Below are 19,003 nucleotides of genomic sequence, written 5' to 3' on the forward strand. Positions count from 1 at the left end.
CGTATGCACTCTAAACTGAAAGGAGTAGAAAAGGAGTAATCTGTCCTCTAGTGCACTCACAGTAAGCAGAAAGGAGTAGAAAGGAAGTAATCTGTCCTATAGCGCACACCCTTACATATAAGGGAGCGCTTATATGTGAGGGTGTACCCTATAGGACAGATTACTCTTTTGCTACTCCTTTCCTTTTATAGTGTATAAAAGAGAGTGCGCTAGAGGACAGATTACCCCCTTTCTACTCTTTTCTGTTTAGAGTGTATAAGGACACGCACCCTAAACAGGATGGAATAAGAGCGGAATAAGCTATCCCCTAGAGCACTCCTTTTATAAAAGGAAGTGTTCTAGAGGATAGCTTATTCCCTTTTTACTCCCATATAGGCATATTCGCGTTTTTAGTGTATAAACCAGTTCAGTGAGGTGCTCTCTGATATGCTTCTCTCACTCAATAAATTTTAAAGAGTCTTGCGCTGTCTCTTCCTCCATGCTTGCGCTCTCCTTAGGCTGATTTCTGCGTAATACCACTGCACTGTGGTTGCCAACCGCTGCCATTATGCGCACCGAGGCAGTGCGAAGAGAGCTGTTGCACACAGTAATCGCAGCTTCCACGAAACTTGCAGGAAGAGGATAGGTTTGCCACCAATCTTAGCGTCCTCTTGTTTCAACGCAGTTGAGAAGATTATTTTGGAGGCTCTCAGAAGGAACCCATGTCCCCACATTCTTGGACAAAAATTTTTAATATTGGAATGTTCTAAAATATTGATATTGAAATATTGAAGGTAATGGTCCATTATTCCGATGTGTAGCAAAATAATTCTTTCAGAGCATTCCATCACTCGCATCGAGCAGTTAAAAATGCAATAAAAAACCAATTTGGAACACTTCTGATTGCATCAAAAACACTAATAGCAAACAAATGCAAGCGTGCCGACGGGAGATCTGCGGATATTTTGATTGTTATAGTGAAATCTTACATTATATGAAACAAAAACTGCGTCCATGAACTGGTTCGCATTCAAAAATTCTTTTTTTCGAGAATTGTTGGGTATGCATTGACTGTTATAGTGAAATCTTACAATGTATGAAAGAACTGCGTTCATAAAGTGGTTTCCGTTCAAAGATGTTTTTCTCCAGAATTGCTGGATATGTATTGACTGTCATAGTGAAATCTTTCTATGTATGAGAAAGCTGCGTCCATAAACTGGTTCCCGTTCAAAAATGCTTTTCTCCAGAACTGTTGGGTAAGCGAGCAGAAGGACAGAAGAAAACTCGCGGAGAAACTGTTGCTGATTGAAGCGGGCCGCTTTCAGTTCGAGCAAAACAATGGTGCGAATCATCCGATGGCGCAAAACACTAAGTTCTCTGTTTTTTGTTTTTTTGTTTTGGCGTGACAGGCAAAATTCTTTATTCAATTTTCGCATTCCATTTTCATGACAGACTAGTCCAGCGCAGAAGGATCAGAGCTGCCGCAGCCAGAAGAAGCTGCCCTGGAGCCAAGTATGACGCCGCCGATCCATCGCAACCGTAGAGCTGTAGCAGAGCGTTCTCGCTCCTCATGACCACCGACTTGGCCGACTGCAGCGACAACGCGCAGTCTGATGAGAACGAACTCTCGTAGCAGGCTATCCCGGCTTGCGCAATCCTGTAAATAAAATAGGCCGTAATATTAATATTATTAATCATCATCATCAGGCTCACTACGCCCACTGCAGGGCAAAGGCCTCTCCCGTATCTCTCCAATTAACCCTTTCCTTTGCTAGCTGCGTCTTCCGTATCCCTGCAAACTTCTTAATCTCATCCGTCCACCTAAATTTCTGCCGGCTCCTGCTACGTTTGCCTTCTCTTGGAATCCACACCGTTACCCTTAAGGACCAGTGGTTGCCTTGCCTTCGCGTTACATGCCCTGCCCAAGCTCAATTCTTCTTCTCGATTTCGGCTAGGATGTGATTAACCCGCGTTTGTTCCCTCACCCACTCCGCCCGCTTCCGATCTCTTAACGTTACACCTATAATTTTTCTTTCATAGCTCGCTGCGTTGTCCTGAACTTAAGCTGAACCCTCTTCGTTAGCCTCCACGTTTCTGCCCCATAGGCGAGTACCGGTAAATATTAATATTAACTACACATATATCAACGATATGCAATACAGCCAAGAAAACAGGCCTGCCGAACATTAAGGAGGCTGGAATAAGTAGGCGTGGCAAAGCCAGCTGCAGCAGAATGGTCACATTTTTCAAAATGGAAATACATGATTCAACGGGAGCTGTAAAATGATTTATCACTTAAACTCTTCATACACTTGTGCGTATAGTGTCTGTGCGCATGTATTGTCCTTTACTTATCGAAGTGAATGTATTGCAATGACCGTGACATGCCCTAATGGCCGGTAATCCAAATGCACATCCTTGCATTCACACGAGAGTTTGTGCAGTGATATGAATAAACGGAAGTGCTGCGACAGCTTTCTTTGCCAAGTATGATCACTGCCTTTTAGAGCGAAAGCTTAACTAACCGACCAAAGCTGCAAAAGCCGGTTCATCGATGAAGCCTCGATCTTGATGTTGAATAAATATAGAACTAAATAAAAAAAACTATGGGGGCACTTTGGCAGCCTAAAGTGCGCTAGGCAAAAGCCTTTGTCTTGCTACTTCGACTGCCAATGACTGCCTATGCTTGTTACGGCTGCACCGCTTGGGAGCCATCCTCCTCCACTAGCTGCCGCACACCGACTGACGACGGAGCAGCGCTCGACGCCGCCGCGCCGACAGCTCCACCTGTCGGCGAAGATTGGCAGCTGCGCTCGTCGATGAGACAACCCAGGCGCTCGATGTGACGCCGGACGGACGGGCGAGAGGATGAGCCATTGAAGGCTTTCGCCTTAATAAACACTGCCGCGACTGGGATTCGAACCCGCGACTGTAATTCGAAGCGGCGGCGGCGCGAAAAGACAAGCTTCACTGATCAGTGCACGAGAGCACTATGCTTTCGCCGCAGCCCACGCCTCGTGCTAAACTGTAACAGAGAGAGAGAAAGAAACGTATAATGTATAGAGCAAAGCTCACTGTCTCTTGCCGCCGCTCTTGCCCGGTTCACCAGCAAAAACTGGTCTTCTGAATGTGAGCTGAACAGGGCCACCTCCCAGTCTTTAATTGTTGGGTTAATGATCTGATTCTTGGAATACCTGCATTCTTCTAGCATGCCCTTACCATGTGGTATAAGTTAGCCACTTCAGCGCAGAAGATGGAATGCGGATTGTACGAATTTGGAAACATACAACCGAATTTGACAGCGTATACTCACACGCTATGGCCGCCGCGGTGGCTCAGTGGTTATGGTGCTCGGCTGCTGACCCGAAAGACGAGGGTTCGATCCCGGCCGCGGCGGTTGAATTTCTTTGGAGGAGAAATTCTAGAGGCCCGTGTACTGTGCGATGTCAGTGCACGTTAAAGAACCCCAGGTGGTCGAAATTTCCGGAGCCCTCCACTACGGCGTCTCCCATAGCCTTAGTCGCTTTGGGACGTTGAACCCCATAAACTAAACTAAACTAAACTCTCACGCTATCCATTGCAAGTCGTCGTCTTCATCAACTTCTATCGCGGCGCGAACAGATAAGATCAGCTTGAACCTCGATCGGAGCTTAACTTGAGTCTAATATCGTCGCCAGACGTGCTGACGACCCAGAAAAGCAAAACCATGAGCCAATCAGGTTGAACATAAGCTTTCGCACGTCCACTCGGTTTAAGTGCGTTAAAACCCTATCAATTTGTTTGTGGCGAGTCAAGGCACGTATCCAAGGGTTGACCCGGCAGGAGAAAGGGTTCACCCAAAATTAAGCTGAACCACCTCTCATCATCATTCCTCACATCAGTCCTTACAGCACCTCTCACATCAGCCCTCACATCAGCCCTCACCATTACCTGCGTAATGTGGTGCATAAAAGTAAAGGCAAAAAAAAAAAAAGCACGTGAAAGAGTAGCGCAGCATGGGTCGCAGAGACAACTGAATGCCACTGCAAGTTGTAAACAACAGTTTATAATTGGTGGTGAGGCCCTGGAAGTGGTAAGGAAATACGTCTACTTAGCGCAGGTAGTGACCCCAGATCCGGATCACGAGTGTGAAATAAGAAGAAGAATAAAAATGGGGTGGAGCGCACATGGAAAGCTCATTCAAATCATGAATGGCAGTTTACCAATATCCCCCAAGAGAAAAGTATACAACAGCTGCACCTTATCGGAACTCACCTATGGCGCAGAAACGCGGAGGCTAACAAAGAGGGTTCGGCTTTAGATAAGGACAACGCGGCGAGCTATGGAAAGAAAAATGATAGGTGTAACGTTAAGAGATCGGAAGAGGGCGGAGTGCATGTAATGCGAAGGCAAGATAACCGATGGTCCTTAAGGCTAACGGAGTGGAGTCCAAAAGAAGAGAGACGTAGCATGGGGCGGCAGTACGTCAGGTGGGAGGATGTTATCAGGAAGTTTTCGGGGATGGGGTGGCCACAACTGGCACACGACAGGGTTAATTCGAGGGATATAGGAGAGGATCCTCTCTCCTGCAGTGGACGTAGTTAGGCTGCTAACGATAATTATAATTAAGGTACGTGCACAAGCCACAACAACTATTTTAAAGTGCCCCCCCAATAAAAGCAGCCTCTATCGGCAAAAAAGCCCCTTCTTACCTCATGATGTAAAAAATAGCGCACAGGGAACACACGGGACGGAAAGTAAACGACGCAGACAAGCGCTAACTCGCAACTCTTACCACCCTTTCTTCCTTTCTTTCATTCGCTAGTCATCGCGGCTGCTCCGAACATGCACTGATAGGATGGAGCGCATAATGGGCTGCAGAAATAAACGAACAAAGTTGTTCCCATTTATTTCGCGAAAGGCCCGGACAGGAGCTAAACTTCCAATGAAATTTCTCCTTTCTCTCTGTTTTCCAATGCCAAACGGCGTTTTATGGGAGCCAGGAGCTCGGCCAAAAGATCCTCCTATGACGTAAGCCCTCGCTTCACCCCTAGATTAGTGGCGCCACCTAGCGACAAATAAATGAACAGAGGTGTCCACAGGGATCCCATTGGCAAAGCCAACGATATGTGACTGCCAATGGAATTTACGAGGCGTTGACTGAACTGACCAGGCGCCGGTAAATTTCAGCGGTAATCGTAACGGATCTGGGAAGAGAAAGGTACTCACCCGCAGCCGATATTTTTGTCGTACACTGAAGCGAAGTCTTTCTTGTGCTTGTCATGGCAAGGAACAATCTTCGCGCTATCCTGGCAGGTTACAGCATTGTAGTAGTCTGTGACAGAAACAAGAGTGCAAAAAAATATCGCGGAAGGTTACAGCAATATTCTAATGTGTTTTTTTTTTTTTCATTTTTATTTATGGTAGTGCCTTTATGCTTCGTCGTATTTGTATGCCCCTCCTGTTTGGGGCGTATTATAGCCCGCAGTATTTTGAGCTTATAAATAAATTATAAACACTGCTCACAGTATTGCCCTAATCTTCCACCGCACCACACAACATCAGCCTGAGGGAGTCAGCAAGGGCGTACTTCGACAGAAAACTCCCTTTTGAGCATCAACACGATGAGTGAGACCACGGAAGAAATTTTTTAAATAGAAACTTCTCTCGTCGCATACGGCGGCATGCGGTAGGCATAAATGGCAGACTTTCAGAACAGGGGCTGGGCACTTCTGGATAGTACTGGCCACTGATGCCGGTAAGTGGTAAACTCTGTTATAAATTCGACGAGTTCTGTTCAGGATATATCGGGTGTTTAAGTGAACCCTTTCCAAAATTTTCAAAGATAGGCTTTCTGGGACAAAAATATGGCTTCTGCGGCATAGTATTTGCAGTCTTGGCAAATACCAGAAAACCGGTGAATCGTCTTAAGTAGTAGGCTGGTTAACAAGTTTTTAATAAATAACTTTTAACTAGTAGAGTGAAAGGCCTAGTTGCAATCAGAGATTTGTAGCCGGTCGTTAGTAATAGCCATATCAATTAGAATTTCGAAAACGCGGTTACCCTCGCTGCTGTGGCTCGACAAAATTTGGCTGCATCCTGCGAAAATACACGCGCATTCGAAAGCACGCAGGCAAAGCAACCCCTCGAGTGCAAGTAAATCCTCGAAAAAAAACAAATTTTGGTCCTTCTGGTCCGGGGTTCGAACCTGGGACCCCCGCGCTGCGCACCCTAACGGTGTCCTTCTGCAACGCTCTTCTACGTTTAAAATGATCACATTGACGTTGAATGAATGTTGCTGCAGTGAAGAAAGACAGATGGGTGTTTCACGGACGCAGAAGTGCTGCGCAGTAGATGAGAACGTGCACGCGGAAGTCAGAATAAATGAGAAAAAAAATCTTACTTTATAGAAGGTTTTCAGTGCAACCGGCTACTTTCATATTGTTTGGAGAACAATGTGCGAAAAATACAGGATTTAATGTACCGCACGAAAATGAGAGCTTATAGTGGATTGTCTTCTGCTACAAAATATAGCCCCGGTAAAACCATAAATATGGTACCTTTTGCTGAATAATCCCGTTTGTGTACCCCAGTATGAGCTCGAAAAGTATCGCCCGATTTTTATCCTCCGAATTTCAAAAAAAAAAAAAAAGAAATGAAACCCGGAAACGAAGGGCCCTAAAGATATACTGTGCAAATGAAAGCACTAATAACAAACAGCGAGGACCTAACTACGTGAAAGACAAGGGTTTGGCATAAGGAGGGTTTACCCGTTTGAACATCCCGCGTTTTTTGTTTTGTTTTTTTGAAATACCGTCAAATAAAGACAACCGTGTGCTGTGCGATGTCAGCGCAAAAGAACTCCGGGTGCTCGAAGTTGTTCCGGAGCCCTCCACTACGCCCTCTCTTTCTCTCCGCCTCCTTTCACTCCCTCCTTCATCTTTACCTCCACAGCACGGTTCAGGGGTCCACTTAAAGTTGGACATATTATTGCGCACTTGCCCTCCTTCGTGAAACATTAGCATTCTTTTCAATTTGACGACGATCATTAAAACGCTTCCAGGGGACCAATCAAGGGGAGATGTTGGGACCGCAAAGCTAGCACAGCTCACTAGTTGCGATTGCAAGCCTTAGGGTCGCTTCCGAAACCCCTCTTTCTTAGCGGATAAAGAAACTATCCGGAATCCTGAGCCAAGAGTCATATTTTCGGACTGGCTCCGGAGTGACTTACGGCGGTAAGAAGGAGCAATCACAGCAAGAAATAGCATCATCCACCTCGCCAAGTGCGAGAGAGTGCGCTGTCGTACGGATGCTGTTCTAGATAACAACGATGCTAACTTGTACGAGGCCGAGTATACAGTGCAATGCGCGTTATCAGAAACTAACCGCTACATCACGCCGTACGCCATGTATTATTCGTCTGTAACCATGGGCGTCCACAAGGAGGGGGGGGGGGGGGGGGGGCGAAGGGGGCGGTTGCACCCCCCCCCCCCTGGAATTACGGATATTATTTATGCCCTAGTAGAGAAAACTACAAACGTACCTACCGCCTCCCCCTTCCCCGGACATCGGGTGCCCCCCACTGGTAAAAGTTCTGCGGACGCCCTTGCCTGTAACTTTGTAACACTAAGGGAAGTAAGACTGAAGACAAAGGAACACGAAGTACTGAAGAATTAAGAAGTGAAGGACAAAAGATTTCGCGGCATTTTGTCCAGAAGAGGGATTTTGATTATGACAGTTTATTAAGCATGAGCATTGCTCGTTGCACCTCGTGTGCCCTAAATTGTGGATGAAATAATCCCGAAAGAGATACGAATTATGGCTTTGCACTCTCGTGCGACCTTTGACCCTTTCATATACAGGGTATGTCAAACATTCCCAAGCCAGAGCTTCTGCTTTTGAGCCACATTGTTGCGCATTTACTATGCCTATGACACTCTTAGGGCTCTTAGGCTCTTAGGGTGAAAGCGAAACTCCTACTCATCCCTCAAAGGTTCAGTTTATTTATTTATTTATTTATTTATTTATTTATTTATTTATTTATTTATTTATTTCAGGTTCCTTCATGGCCCTTGGAGGGCATTAGAGAAGGCAGTGAGCGGTTACAAATTCGTACAGAATATATACACAACGGGTTATCGCGGTGTCTTAAATATCCCAATACAAGGCTCGATTAAAGCGAAGCCCGTGACCTGTAGACTTTTTATCAGTCCTGTACACTATACCTCCGTGAAGTTCACAGCAGCCCGTTCATTGAAGTGCTTCGGTATACAGCGACCAATTATTGGTCAACGATGGAATGAATCTAGGAACAGACCAAATGATCAGAAGTTTTGACTCATGAACAACTTATGCCGTATAGTTTAGACCAGGATGCATGCGCGCTATGTTGCTTCTGTCTTTTTTTTTTCATGATGGCATCTTGATTTGGTTGTCTGTTTGTTTGTTTGATATTTGTAAAAAGATGATGCGTCTTATCATTTGCTCCTTGAATATGTACTCACTTATAGCTTTTTGTCGCTGTTTTCGTGTGCTAAATATTCTAACCTATCACTTAGCCCTCTTTATGCCCATTTTTAGCGTTTGTATAAACGAAGATAGAATGCATATCTACTGCCTCACCAGTTCAAATTGCTTATGACCGTGCCTACTTTAAGTTTGTTGCTTTCAATGTGTAATGTGTCCAGTAAAGTTCCACAGGTTCTTTATCTTCCTCGCACCAGGGGTGCCCCGCCAGAGACGGTTTATCTAACTTGAAGATTGAAGCTTGATCTCTGCACCTGGGATGCCACGTCAGAGACGCTCTCGTGATGAGTTGAGACGCAGGGGTAAGGCGAAGACTTCAAGGTTTATATACAGATATTTACATTACATCAAGTTGAGGCACTATACACATATTAAGCGGCAAGAAGACAAACCAAACAACAAAAAGGTGGATCTGGCTAATATTAGGGGCGGCCCCTACTCGGCGTTGCCGAAGATGCGTAGCATCTCACCTTAGCGCAGAACCCCGCTTCCAGCTCCGGGGCCCGGTTTTAAAGCCCTAAAGGCCCAGCCCACATTCGGTAACTTCCAATCATGTTGCACTATTAACATGATTGCCTCTTCAAGGGCATGGACAGCCCTCCAGCTTCTGTAGGGCAAAACGCCCTTTCCACAAACACAAACGCACGGCCGTGCCAGTACGTGCGGAGAACATTCCCTCCACCACAAAATAAAAATAAAACAAACACAAATACACATACGTGCCAGCACGTGTGCGAATCGGTACCGCGGGGTGGGGGGACACCCGTAATTGCCGGCGCGTTCGCGAGCGGCCGCGTTCCAAGAAAGTAGACGCTCCGCTTTGAATGCCCCCAGCCGCGTTCCAATGACCCCCGCGAACGCTACCGATCCTTACATGTCCCTTTCCTAAAACGGCCTCAAATGTGAGGCTAGCAGTATGTTCAAATAAAAAATAAATAAATAAATAAGCTTCAAAACTCTTTACCTCGGGCAGCCTTGTGGTCGCACAAGAGGTCGCGTATGGCTTCGTACCCTTTCTCCTGGCGACTGAAGTTAGTTCTCACTTCCTCAGGGCACCGTGCTATCCTCTGGTGGCAAGGCTCCTTCTCCGTGATTTCTCTGAAAAAGGAACAGATGACAACGCTTTCACACAAACGCACTGGCTACGAGGAGAATTCATGCTTTCCTGTGTCCTCTTAAGACTAAAAATAATCAATCACAAACTTCTAAGATACAAGGAAGCACATTAGTCTGGTTTGGTTTAGTTTGGTTTATGGGATTTAACGTCCCAAAGCGACTAAGACTATGAGGGACGCCGTAGTGGAGGGCTCCGGAAATTTCGACCACCTGGGGTCCTTTAACGTGCACTGACGTCGCACAATGAACAGACAATGCACAGAGATGATAATATGGCTCACTCGGAAGTTTTGGACTGTGAACTAGGTAGGAAAGCATCCCTCCAAGCTCCACACCTTCCCTCGCCAGTGTGAGGAGTTTAGGTTTGACCTAATTAGCACAACGTTAAGGAACTCGTGTCGCAGAAACTCCGGCGTCACCGTAGACGCGGTCGTTGACCATGAGCGGAAAATCCCCGAAATATCCCCAGAAAAGCAGCCTATAGAAGGCAGGTGAGATACCTAGGTCGCATAACCTTGTGGCGTCATCACAACCTGCTAACCGGATTCTGAGAAAACTGCGCACCGTGGCCGCTGGAGGTTAAATTGATCATTGGTCGCTAGAGGTCACTCGGCAAGAGCAACCTGGGTCACAGAGGCCCCACCGGTGGCAGCTTCCGCCGTCGGAGGGCAGTGGCGCATCGCTTAACCGCTGCACCAATACGCCAGGCCTGGTATAAGAACTCCAATGGGTCTATGAATGTTAAGTAGAGAATGACCAATTCTGCATATATGGGCATTAACCAATTAAGCTATCGCATCATACACTTAAGATGGAGCTGAAGTGTCCCCTTATATTTTTTAGAGGTCATTATCGAGAGACAGATAAATGGCAAGTAGGACGCCAAAGGTAGACTTACAAGTCAACAGAAAGCAGGTTATCCACCAGCAGGGATCTTTAATCTCTATTTTGAAGTTGCGTTCGTATTAGTTGTGCTGGCGGTGCAAAACTGCCAGCCACTGGGAAAGTGACTGGCAAAGCTTGTACAGTGTGTACTATTTACGAAATACGTCGCAGGGCAATGTTTGGTTTGGTTTATGGGGTTTAACGTCCCAAAGCGACTAAGGCTATGAGAGACGCCGTAGTGGAGGGCTCCGGAAATTTCGACCACCTGGGGTTCTTTAACGTGCACTGACATCGCACAGTACACGGGCCCCTAGAATTTCTCCTCCAAAGAAATTCTAGCCGCCGCGGTCGGGATCGAACCCGCTTCTTTTGGGTCAGCAGCCGAGCACCATAACCGCTTAGCCACCGCGGCGGCGCAGGGCAATGTGTCCATTGCAAGACGCCGGTGGGAAAATGTGAAAAAAATCTCGAAACTGCCCCTATATTGAAATGCACAGGAATGTCGTTACACCATTACCTAATTAAGAGGATTTACTGACAAGATGCAATGCTGAAATGGCGAAGTTACTGGGATCTAAACGGCGCCAACGAGGAGAATAAAGAAACGAATGAATGAACAAAATTTGCTTAAGAAAAGAGTGAAAAATTGTAGTAATTGTCTTACTTTTGGTGGACACCTCAGCCAAGACATGAGGCGCGGTTTAGATGTCCAGTGACTCTGAGAAGGCTACCATGGCTTGGTGCGCTTTGGGAAGGTTGTCGGTGAGCATTAACATCCTGTGCTTTTCATCTCTAAAGAAGGAGCGGATCGCGATTGCAGGCTTCTTAAGAAACTTGCAGTTCTCACCTGACCATGGTCGCCAGCAGAGCGATGATTTGTGTTTTAAAATTAGTCATTAATAGTAATTATTTAATCATTCAATCAATTAATCGATTAAAATAATTACTTAAGTAGCAGTTAATTTGTTTACATCTAATTAAAATCAATAATTAGTTTTTACGTTCTTGTGCAATTAATTACTTCATTAATTTCATTGTTCGCACAATTCTGGAAGAACTGTTAGTAATTCACCAATTTCGTGAATTACCCTCGCTGTAATTGTCGGAGTTGGTCTTATTATTTAATTTTTTCATCTAGTAATTCGGTCATTTAAACTTTCCATTCAATCATTAATAACCATTACAAATCATAACTACACTTTTATACCCAATGATCGACAGTTCAAGAGGAAACGCTCAGTCCACAATTCTTGTCTAGAGGCCGTGGCGACACATCCTGTCCACGCCACTCATGAGGCAAGAGATGCTTTCGCATTATAAGCAGATGACACAGTACAAGGGGTGAAGTACGCCGCGCTTTCGCACTGCATACGAATGCTGTAAACATTCTCTGTCATTTTGTGCAAAGATCACAGGAAGACTAAGCGCATTCTTGTGTGCGTATCATGCGCATTGTAATTTCCGGTATACGATTCGCACCCACCGAGTTAAATTTTTAGTGGAAACAAATTTATTTTACTACATTTTCCGCACCCAGTACATAGTCCGCAGTGGCCAGAGCACGCGTTGATAAATATGATCTGAGCTTTCGAAGCACATAAAAATCTGTCGCTTATATGTGGAAAGACTCGTTATTCCCTTCGAGATTTTCGTTGCTAATCTCTTCATCGGGCATCGGGCACAAACTTCCGCAGGCTGCCTTCAACCAAGCCATTGATAAGGTGGCAAGGCATCACTTCACAAGATTCCACCACTTACTCGCCCATTTCTGTGTATTGGAAATCTAAACAGCGACTACTTCAACTAAGCACACGTGCAGCTAGTCAGCCACTCGATGAAAGCAGCACAGCTGAGGTACCACAAAACTTCCATATAGAGCTGGGTCGGGAACTTAATGTTATATTGGCCAATATTGAAGCAAAACATGCTGCAGTCAGCAAAATTACAGCTTTTATACTTATATATAACCCGCAGACAGTATGCTGAAAATCATGGTACATGCTGCTGAACAATTTGTGTATCCCGTGTGCATCGCATATGTATCCCGTGTGCGTCATGTGTATGACCTGTAGGCTGCATAAAGCCCTCTATACTAAAGCTGTCAGTCCTAGCTTACACAGCTGAAACACGATCTTAATAATTTTCTGGTTTTGTAAGCAGTAAAATTTAATATTGAGAAGTTTGGGGGGGATGCGGTGGCCGCAGCTGGCAAAGGACAGGGTTAATTGGAGCGACATGGGAGAGGCCTGGGAGTGGGCGACATGGGAGTGGGCGTAGTAACGCCGATGATGATGACAAATTCTGATTATCCGACAGTTAGCCTATATGTGCTTAATCCATTTTACGATTTGAATTCTACGGTAGAAAGTCTAACTGCAGAGTATGAGAGAGAGAGAGACTCTTTAATGAAATACAGATAATTTAGCCGGCGTTTAAAAATCGCTAGCATGCTACTCTGCGTAGGGAGGGGAATTTGGGAGATAAAGACAGAAGGAGAGCAGTGTGGAAGAGGTAAAAAAAAAACGAAGATATGATGCGGCCATGAAATGGGTACTAAGGATGCAACGGCGAGTATTGATGTAACCTATGGAATGATGGAATGCATAGTCCGACAAATGGGCTGACGAAGTATGATTTCACAATATCTCCCCTTTCCTTCCAAACAAAAAAAAATACGAACGGGAAACGGTTGAAGAAAATGTCTCAGAAATGGGCTTATCTGGATGCCGACGAAGGGAAAAGCGAATATCAACCATATCCCCAATCAACCAAATTCACTAATTCTAAACTTTTCCGCAAGATATATATATTTCTATTTGCCACTAGTTAAGAACTTTGAAAACAAAAAAACCCCTCCCCAAAAAATTTGTCTAGGTCCGTTTAGGGCACAAAAAAAGTTGGCTGGCGGTTCAGTATTGCTAAGCATGAAATATTGCGGGAAAGCACAGTTTTGTAGCGTGAGCTACATTGGCCACGGTCTCGCCGTTTCGCGCGCTCCCTCCGTCGACCATAGTGCGCATGCGCGAGGAACGAGTGACGTCATTGCGCACAGCTGGCGCGCCTCGTCGCGCGCGCTCGCCGCTGCCGCTGCTGCCGCCGGTGCAGAGCCACGTGACGTCACTGCTCACCCTACGTATATCCTGATATAGCAGAGCTAAGCCACTGCCAATTTTTTGCAGATGGACACCACCGCCACGTACCAGTTATGCGCGTCTTCAACTTTTTCATCGTCAGTTCCAACTTGCCCATTGTACTCCGGCGGCCTATGCTCCAGTGCCGCGTTTCTGCTGCAATGTTGACAACGCCAATGCGCATTGCTCTAGGGCCGTGTTTCCGCACCGCCAACGTTGTCCACGCCAACGCATGCAGCGCACACCTATCTGTCACTGCCGCCACATATAGCTCTAAACGCGAATATTAGTTTGACAGCAGAATTAGTGGATGAAGAAGACAATGTGCAATGCACAGCGCTTGTGTGTGTTGAAGTTTAGCACGAAGCTTGACCGGCTGAGGCGATACCCAACAATAAAGAAAAAAAAGAGGCGAGGTTAGGCTAGGTTAGGTTTATGGGGTTTAACGTCCCAAAGCGACTTAGGCTATGAGAGACGCCGTAGTGGAGGGCTCCGGAAATTTCGACCACCTGGGGTTCTTTAACGTGCTACCCAAGCGCTGTCGTGCAGTGGCCAGCTAAACTCGCGCCGCCACAGGTTCGAATACCAGTCACAGCAATATTTATTTGTTTATTTATTTATTTATTTATTTATTTATTTATTTATTTATTTATTTATTTATTTATTTATTTGTGGTTTGCCCAAGGTCACTATCAAGGTCAAGGATAAAACAAAGTCCGTTTCAAGTGACCTCGTGAAGTAGTGCTTCCGGCTGTGTGTTCTTAAGAAGGGATTTATATGCTGGCATACCTGCACTGTTTATCGAGGTCTTCATCGCTCGTGCGTATGTCCTCAGGCCGCGCTCTGGGATCCGAGAGGTAGCGATGATAGCCATCGTAGCAGAGGCTTACGGTGCGTGGCTCGCACTCATAAGGAACCACTCCTGTAATGATGAAAAAAATAGCATGAAATAATGTCGTTCAATCACTTCTGAAGCACCCGGAATATTTTTTTTATTCGAGCTGTTTGCCATTAGGCATAAGGAAAAAGGGAAAGTAAAGTTATAAAAAGGAGTGTAAACAAGCCTCGCTTAAAAAGCGGCAAAAGCGGCAGAATATTTAAAGGAAAACCGTGACCTAATTTTCTTCTTAGTAAAATTGAATCGTTCAACTTCTCGTGGCTCTGTTGACATTCGTTCGGAATTTAAAAATATTCTTGGCTGAGAAATTTGGAGTTGAGAATGAAACATTTTTTTCCCACCACTCGATTCAACGTCGTGATGTTGACGTGATGTGGATATATATATATATATATATATATATATATATATATATATATATATATATATCGTGAGAGGGAACAGCGCGAACAAGACGACTGACGAAGCAAAAGGACACAAAGACGAGCGCTGACTCGAAACTGAATTTTTTATTGAAAAGAGAAAACATACATACATCTTAATCACGTTAACAAACAGAGCAAAGAGCATTGGTCTAGCAGAATCAAGATCAACAATCGCACCATATGCCACGTGGTGAACTCCGAACAAAGGCACCCTTGAGAACCCAAATGAAAGAAGTCACGAATTATCTAAAAACGATACTTCTTTGCCAACTAATGCCAAATAAGGCTGGCTGATACACTGCGATTCCTTCTTCCTTACGAAATAAGCTTCCATAATCTCCCTGGTCATTTTATCCCGGTGAACATAATTTTAGTTTTTGTGACCAAAGGGCGGCACTTTTTCTGTTTCTTTTTATCGTTTTCTTTCCCACAATCGCGGCAGTGATCTTTAAGATGTGATTATCTGGTATCTGAAAGTGAGTTAAGATATTCCCTCAGGCGAAGGTTAATACAGCAGCCTGTCTGACCAATGTAGACTTTTTTGCACAAGAGTTCTTTTGGGTTCTCAGGGGTGCCTTTGTTCGGAGTTCACCACGTGGCATATGGTGAGATTGTTGATATTGATTCTGCTAGACCAATGTTCTTTGCTCTGTTTGTTAACGTGATTAAGATGTATATATGTTTTCTCTTTTCAATAAAAAATTCAGTTTCGAGTCAGCGCTCGTCTTTGTGTCCTCTTGCTTCGTCTGTCTTCTTGTTCGCGCTGTTCCCTCCCACGATGTGTTATTACAAACTCGCCCAGCTATCCATCGTTCTTCAATATATATATATATATATATATATATATATATATATATATATATATATATATATATATATATATATATATATATATATATACCGTAAAATTCCGAGCAAGCGCCCCACCCTTGCAAGGGCCCCCCCTAACTTCACTGTCAATTTCACATTTCCGCGCCTTTCCGGGAAAGCGCCCCCCCGCACGCCTTCTTGTAACGTACCGCGCCCAAGCAACACTGATCTGCCCCATCCAGTTCAAGAATCCAATCCAATCCTGCTTTTCAAGCCATTCGCATGCTCGTTTGCACGCGCCATTTGTCTTGTTTTGGCGTTGTCGAGTTCGCGATGCCGGTGCATTCGTACTCAGTGGCGAAGAAAGTTGAGGTCGTACAATGGCATCGATAAAACGGAAGAAACCTGCACCAAACGTCTCGGCATTTCAAGCTCGACCGCATACGGATACGGGAATGGGACAATTTCATTTCATTTCATTTATTAAAAAAAATAAATGAAATGAAATGAAATGAAAATTTCAAAAAGATGCTTCAGCATAACTGCGGGAGAGCAAAACATCGAAGCTGAGTAACGGCGCCCCAGTTTTCAGTGAACTCGTGGACGATGCGCTCTTCGAGCGGGAAACAAGGGCAGGACGTGCAGTTAGTAACCGGCTTCTCTCTGAAGAGGCTGTCAGAATAGTCAACAACGCGCAGTTGGGAAACACTGTAGCCATGGCGCCAGAAGACCGGGGTGGGCTTCAAGCGGAATGCTGTGAACTTTCTTTTGCGACTGACTTGGAGGAGACTTTTGATAGTTTTGAGAGTGATTGACATAGCAGTCATAAATCTTTCACTCAATGAAGTTCATGTTGCTGGAGATAAATAAAATCTTAAATCCATGTGCAGTGCACTTTTTTTTTCTGGCGTGAAAAAATCGCCGCCATCTTGAATTTTGGCGCCGTTCCGAGATAGCGCCCCCCCCCCCCCCCCCTACTTTGCCAGTGATTTCGACTTGCTGGAGGGGGGGCGCTTGCTCGGAATTTTACGTATATGCGTGCTCATATGAGCGCGCCGACGATGAAGACGAAGTGTGCGTGTGTCGGTCGGCGAAGACGAAGTGTGCGTGTGGTTCGGTCAGCGAGTCAGCCATCTTGACAACTGGTTGGGAAGTATTCATCTGTCCCTCAATGTGAACAAATGCGCCTTGTTGGTCTTCCCGGTTTCTCATCCTGTACATATCTGCGTTGCTTATAGAAATCATATAATTCCTCAGGTTCAAACAGTGAAGTATCTTGGAGTGATATATGACTCTACTCTTTCCTGGCGGGCTCACATTGAACAAGTTTCTGTAAAAGGAGTTCGGGCCATTGGCATCCTGCGTCGGCTTTGCAGCGCTAGGTCAGGGATGAGAAGGCACACACTTCTGCTGATCTATAAAATGTATGTCCGCCCAATTTTGGAGTTCGGATGTGTTTTGTTCTCAGGAGCTCCTGCCTATAAACTTCGACCCCTTGTGCTCTTGGAGCGTGAGGCGTTGCGCCTCTGCTTGGGACTTCCAAAGTATGTAGCTAATGTTGTCCTGCTCCTTGAGGCGCGAATTCCATCTTTATTAGCCAGATTTCGCCTTTTAACAGTCCAAACCTTTTTAAAATTGTGCGACTCTCCTCTCCACACATCCAATGTAATATTTCTTAGTCAACCCGCAGTCTTTTTAAATGCCACCTGGTCTCGTTTGCATACTCCGCAGATATGTTTCGTGCAGTCTCTCCTCGATCCCTTAAACATTAAGCTCACAGATATCCATCCACTGCATAACATCTCACCTTCAGTCGAGATTGCATTTGATAACATTTTCCCATCGAATGCCAAGCTCCAGCCCTTTCCTCTCCTTCACGGTTTGTTACAGGACCACCTAAGGTCCTTTCCTTTTCATATTCTCATTGCTACCGATGCCTCGCAGGATCGTGAAAAGGCAGGTGTGGGCATTTTTTCACCTGCATTGGGATGGTCCTTTTCTCTCCGTCTCCCTGACTTCACTCCAATTTATCTGGCCGAATTATTAGCTGTTATTCTAGCCTTACGTAAATTAGATCCTGCTGTTTCCCAAGTCATGGTTATGATGGACTCTCTATCTAGTTGCTTTTCATTATCATCACCCTCTGAGTCTCGGACATTACGCCTCTTTAAGCAGCTGATCCCGCTCCATCTGAATTCGGTGAGGTTGCTTTGGGTACCGGGTCATGTGGGCATTCAGTTAAATGAGGTTGCTGATTAATTAGCAAGGGCCTCTCTCTGTGGCCCAATAATTGCTGTCCTGCCAACCTGCGCATATACAGCTGCGGTGAGGTTTCGCAGTTACACAATATTTCAGGAATTTTCAGCCTCGGCGCTTACTTCATCTCCCAAATATAAGCACCTTCTGCACCCTTGGAGCAGCAAAGACTGGAGTTCGCGCAGACTGGAGGTCTCTTTCACGCGTTTGCGATGCCGAGTTCCTCTGCTAAATTTCTACCTTCACAGATCTGGTCTGGCGGTTTCTCCACTGTGCCCATTTTGTGCCGAGCCTGAGACAGTGGATCACTACCTGCTGTTCTGCCGCCGATTCTCTTCTTTGAGGAGGCGCCTATTAGAAATTCCGTTTCACCAGCTGGGTCTGCCTGTGTCCACTGAGGTTGTTCTTTCCTTTGGCGCTACTTCGCTTGGACGAAGCAACAGGAGTGCGCGCTGTGCAGTTAAAAAATTTCTTCTAGAAACACAGCGACTCCCATGCTAATGTAAATTTTATGTATTTATTTTTCCATTTGTTTTCATTTTTCTGATTACCAAACATTTCATTTATTATTATTATTATTATTATTATTATTATTATTATTATTATTATTATTATATTTTTGTTTTATTTTATTTCATTTCATTTTTTATTGTTTTTTCTGTCTCTCTTTCAGTCAATACAAAATTGATCCATTCCATATGATGCATTCAAATTTGCACATAAAGCCGTCGTCCCATCTTCGATCTCCCAGCTAACAGGACCCCTTTCGTTGCGTCGTCCAATCTGTCAGCCTATAATTTATTAATACTCCTTTTCCTCTAAAGCTCCTAATCATTCCAACAGTTCACCGCCTGTGTCGTGGCCACTCCCCCGTAGTGGGTATGTGCCATTCTACTTGAGGCCAACCAACCAACCAACCATCTTTTGAGTCCTCTGCTGTGCGCTGAACTTTGCTGAAACTGTGATGTGCCAGTCCTGTCTTCATTACATTATATCCC

The 19,003-nt window shown here is 45.2% G+C and overlaps 1 protein-coding gene across 2 annotated transcripts in view; it reads right to left on the reverse strand.

The window, feature by feature from the left end:
* Positions 1 to 1,382: 1,382 nt before the first annotated feature.
* LOC149336251 (uncharacterized) overlaps positions 1,383 to 19,003 on the reverse strand; it is a 34,468-nt gene continuing 16,847 nt past the window's right edge. For both annotated transcript variants that reach the window (XM_089552783.1, XM_089552782.1), the window contains 4 exons: positions 14,406 to 14,538; positions 9,449 to 9,582; positions 5,188 to 5,293; positions 1,383 to 1,636 (listed from right to left, as the gene is read on the reverse strand). In XM_089552783.1, the coding sequence (XP_089408909.1) occupies positions 1,423 to 1,636; positions 5,188 to 5,293; positions 9,449 to 9,582; positions 14,406 to 14,538 (587 nt within the window). In that variant the 3' untranslated portion in view covers positions 1,383 to 1,422. The remainder of the gene's footprint in view (positions 1,637 to 5,187; positions 5,294 to 9,448; positions 9,583 to 14,405; positions 14,539 to 19,003) is intronic.

This window comes from Amblyomma mixtum, chromosome 7 (genome assembly GCF_055824585.1).
Source record: "Amblyomma mixtum isolate Tamu chromosome 7, ASM5582458v1, whole genome shotgun sequence".
Classification (NCBI taxonomy): domain Eukaryota; kingdom Metazoa; phylum Arthropoda; class Arachnida; order Ixodida; family Ixodidae; genus Amblyomma; species Amblyomma mixtum.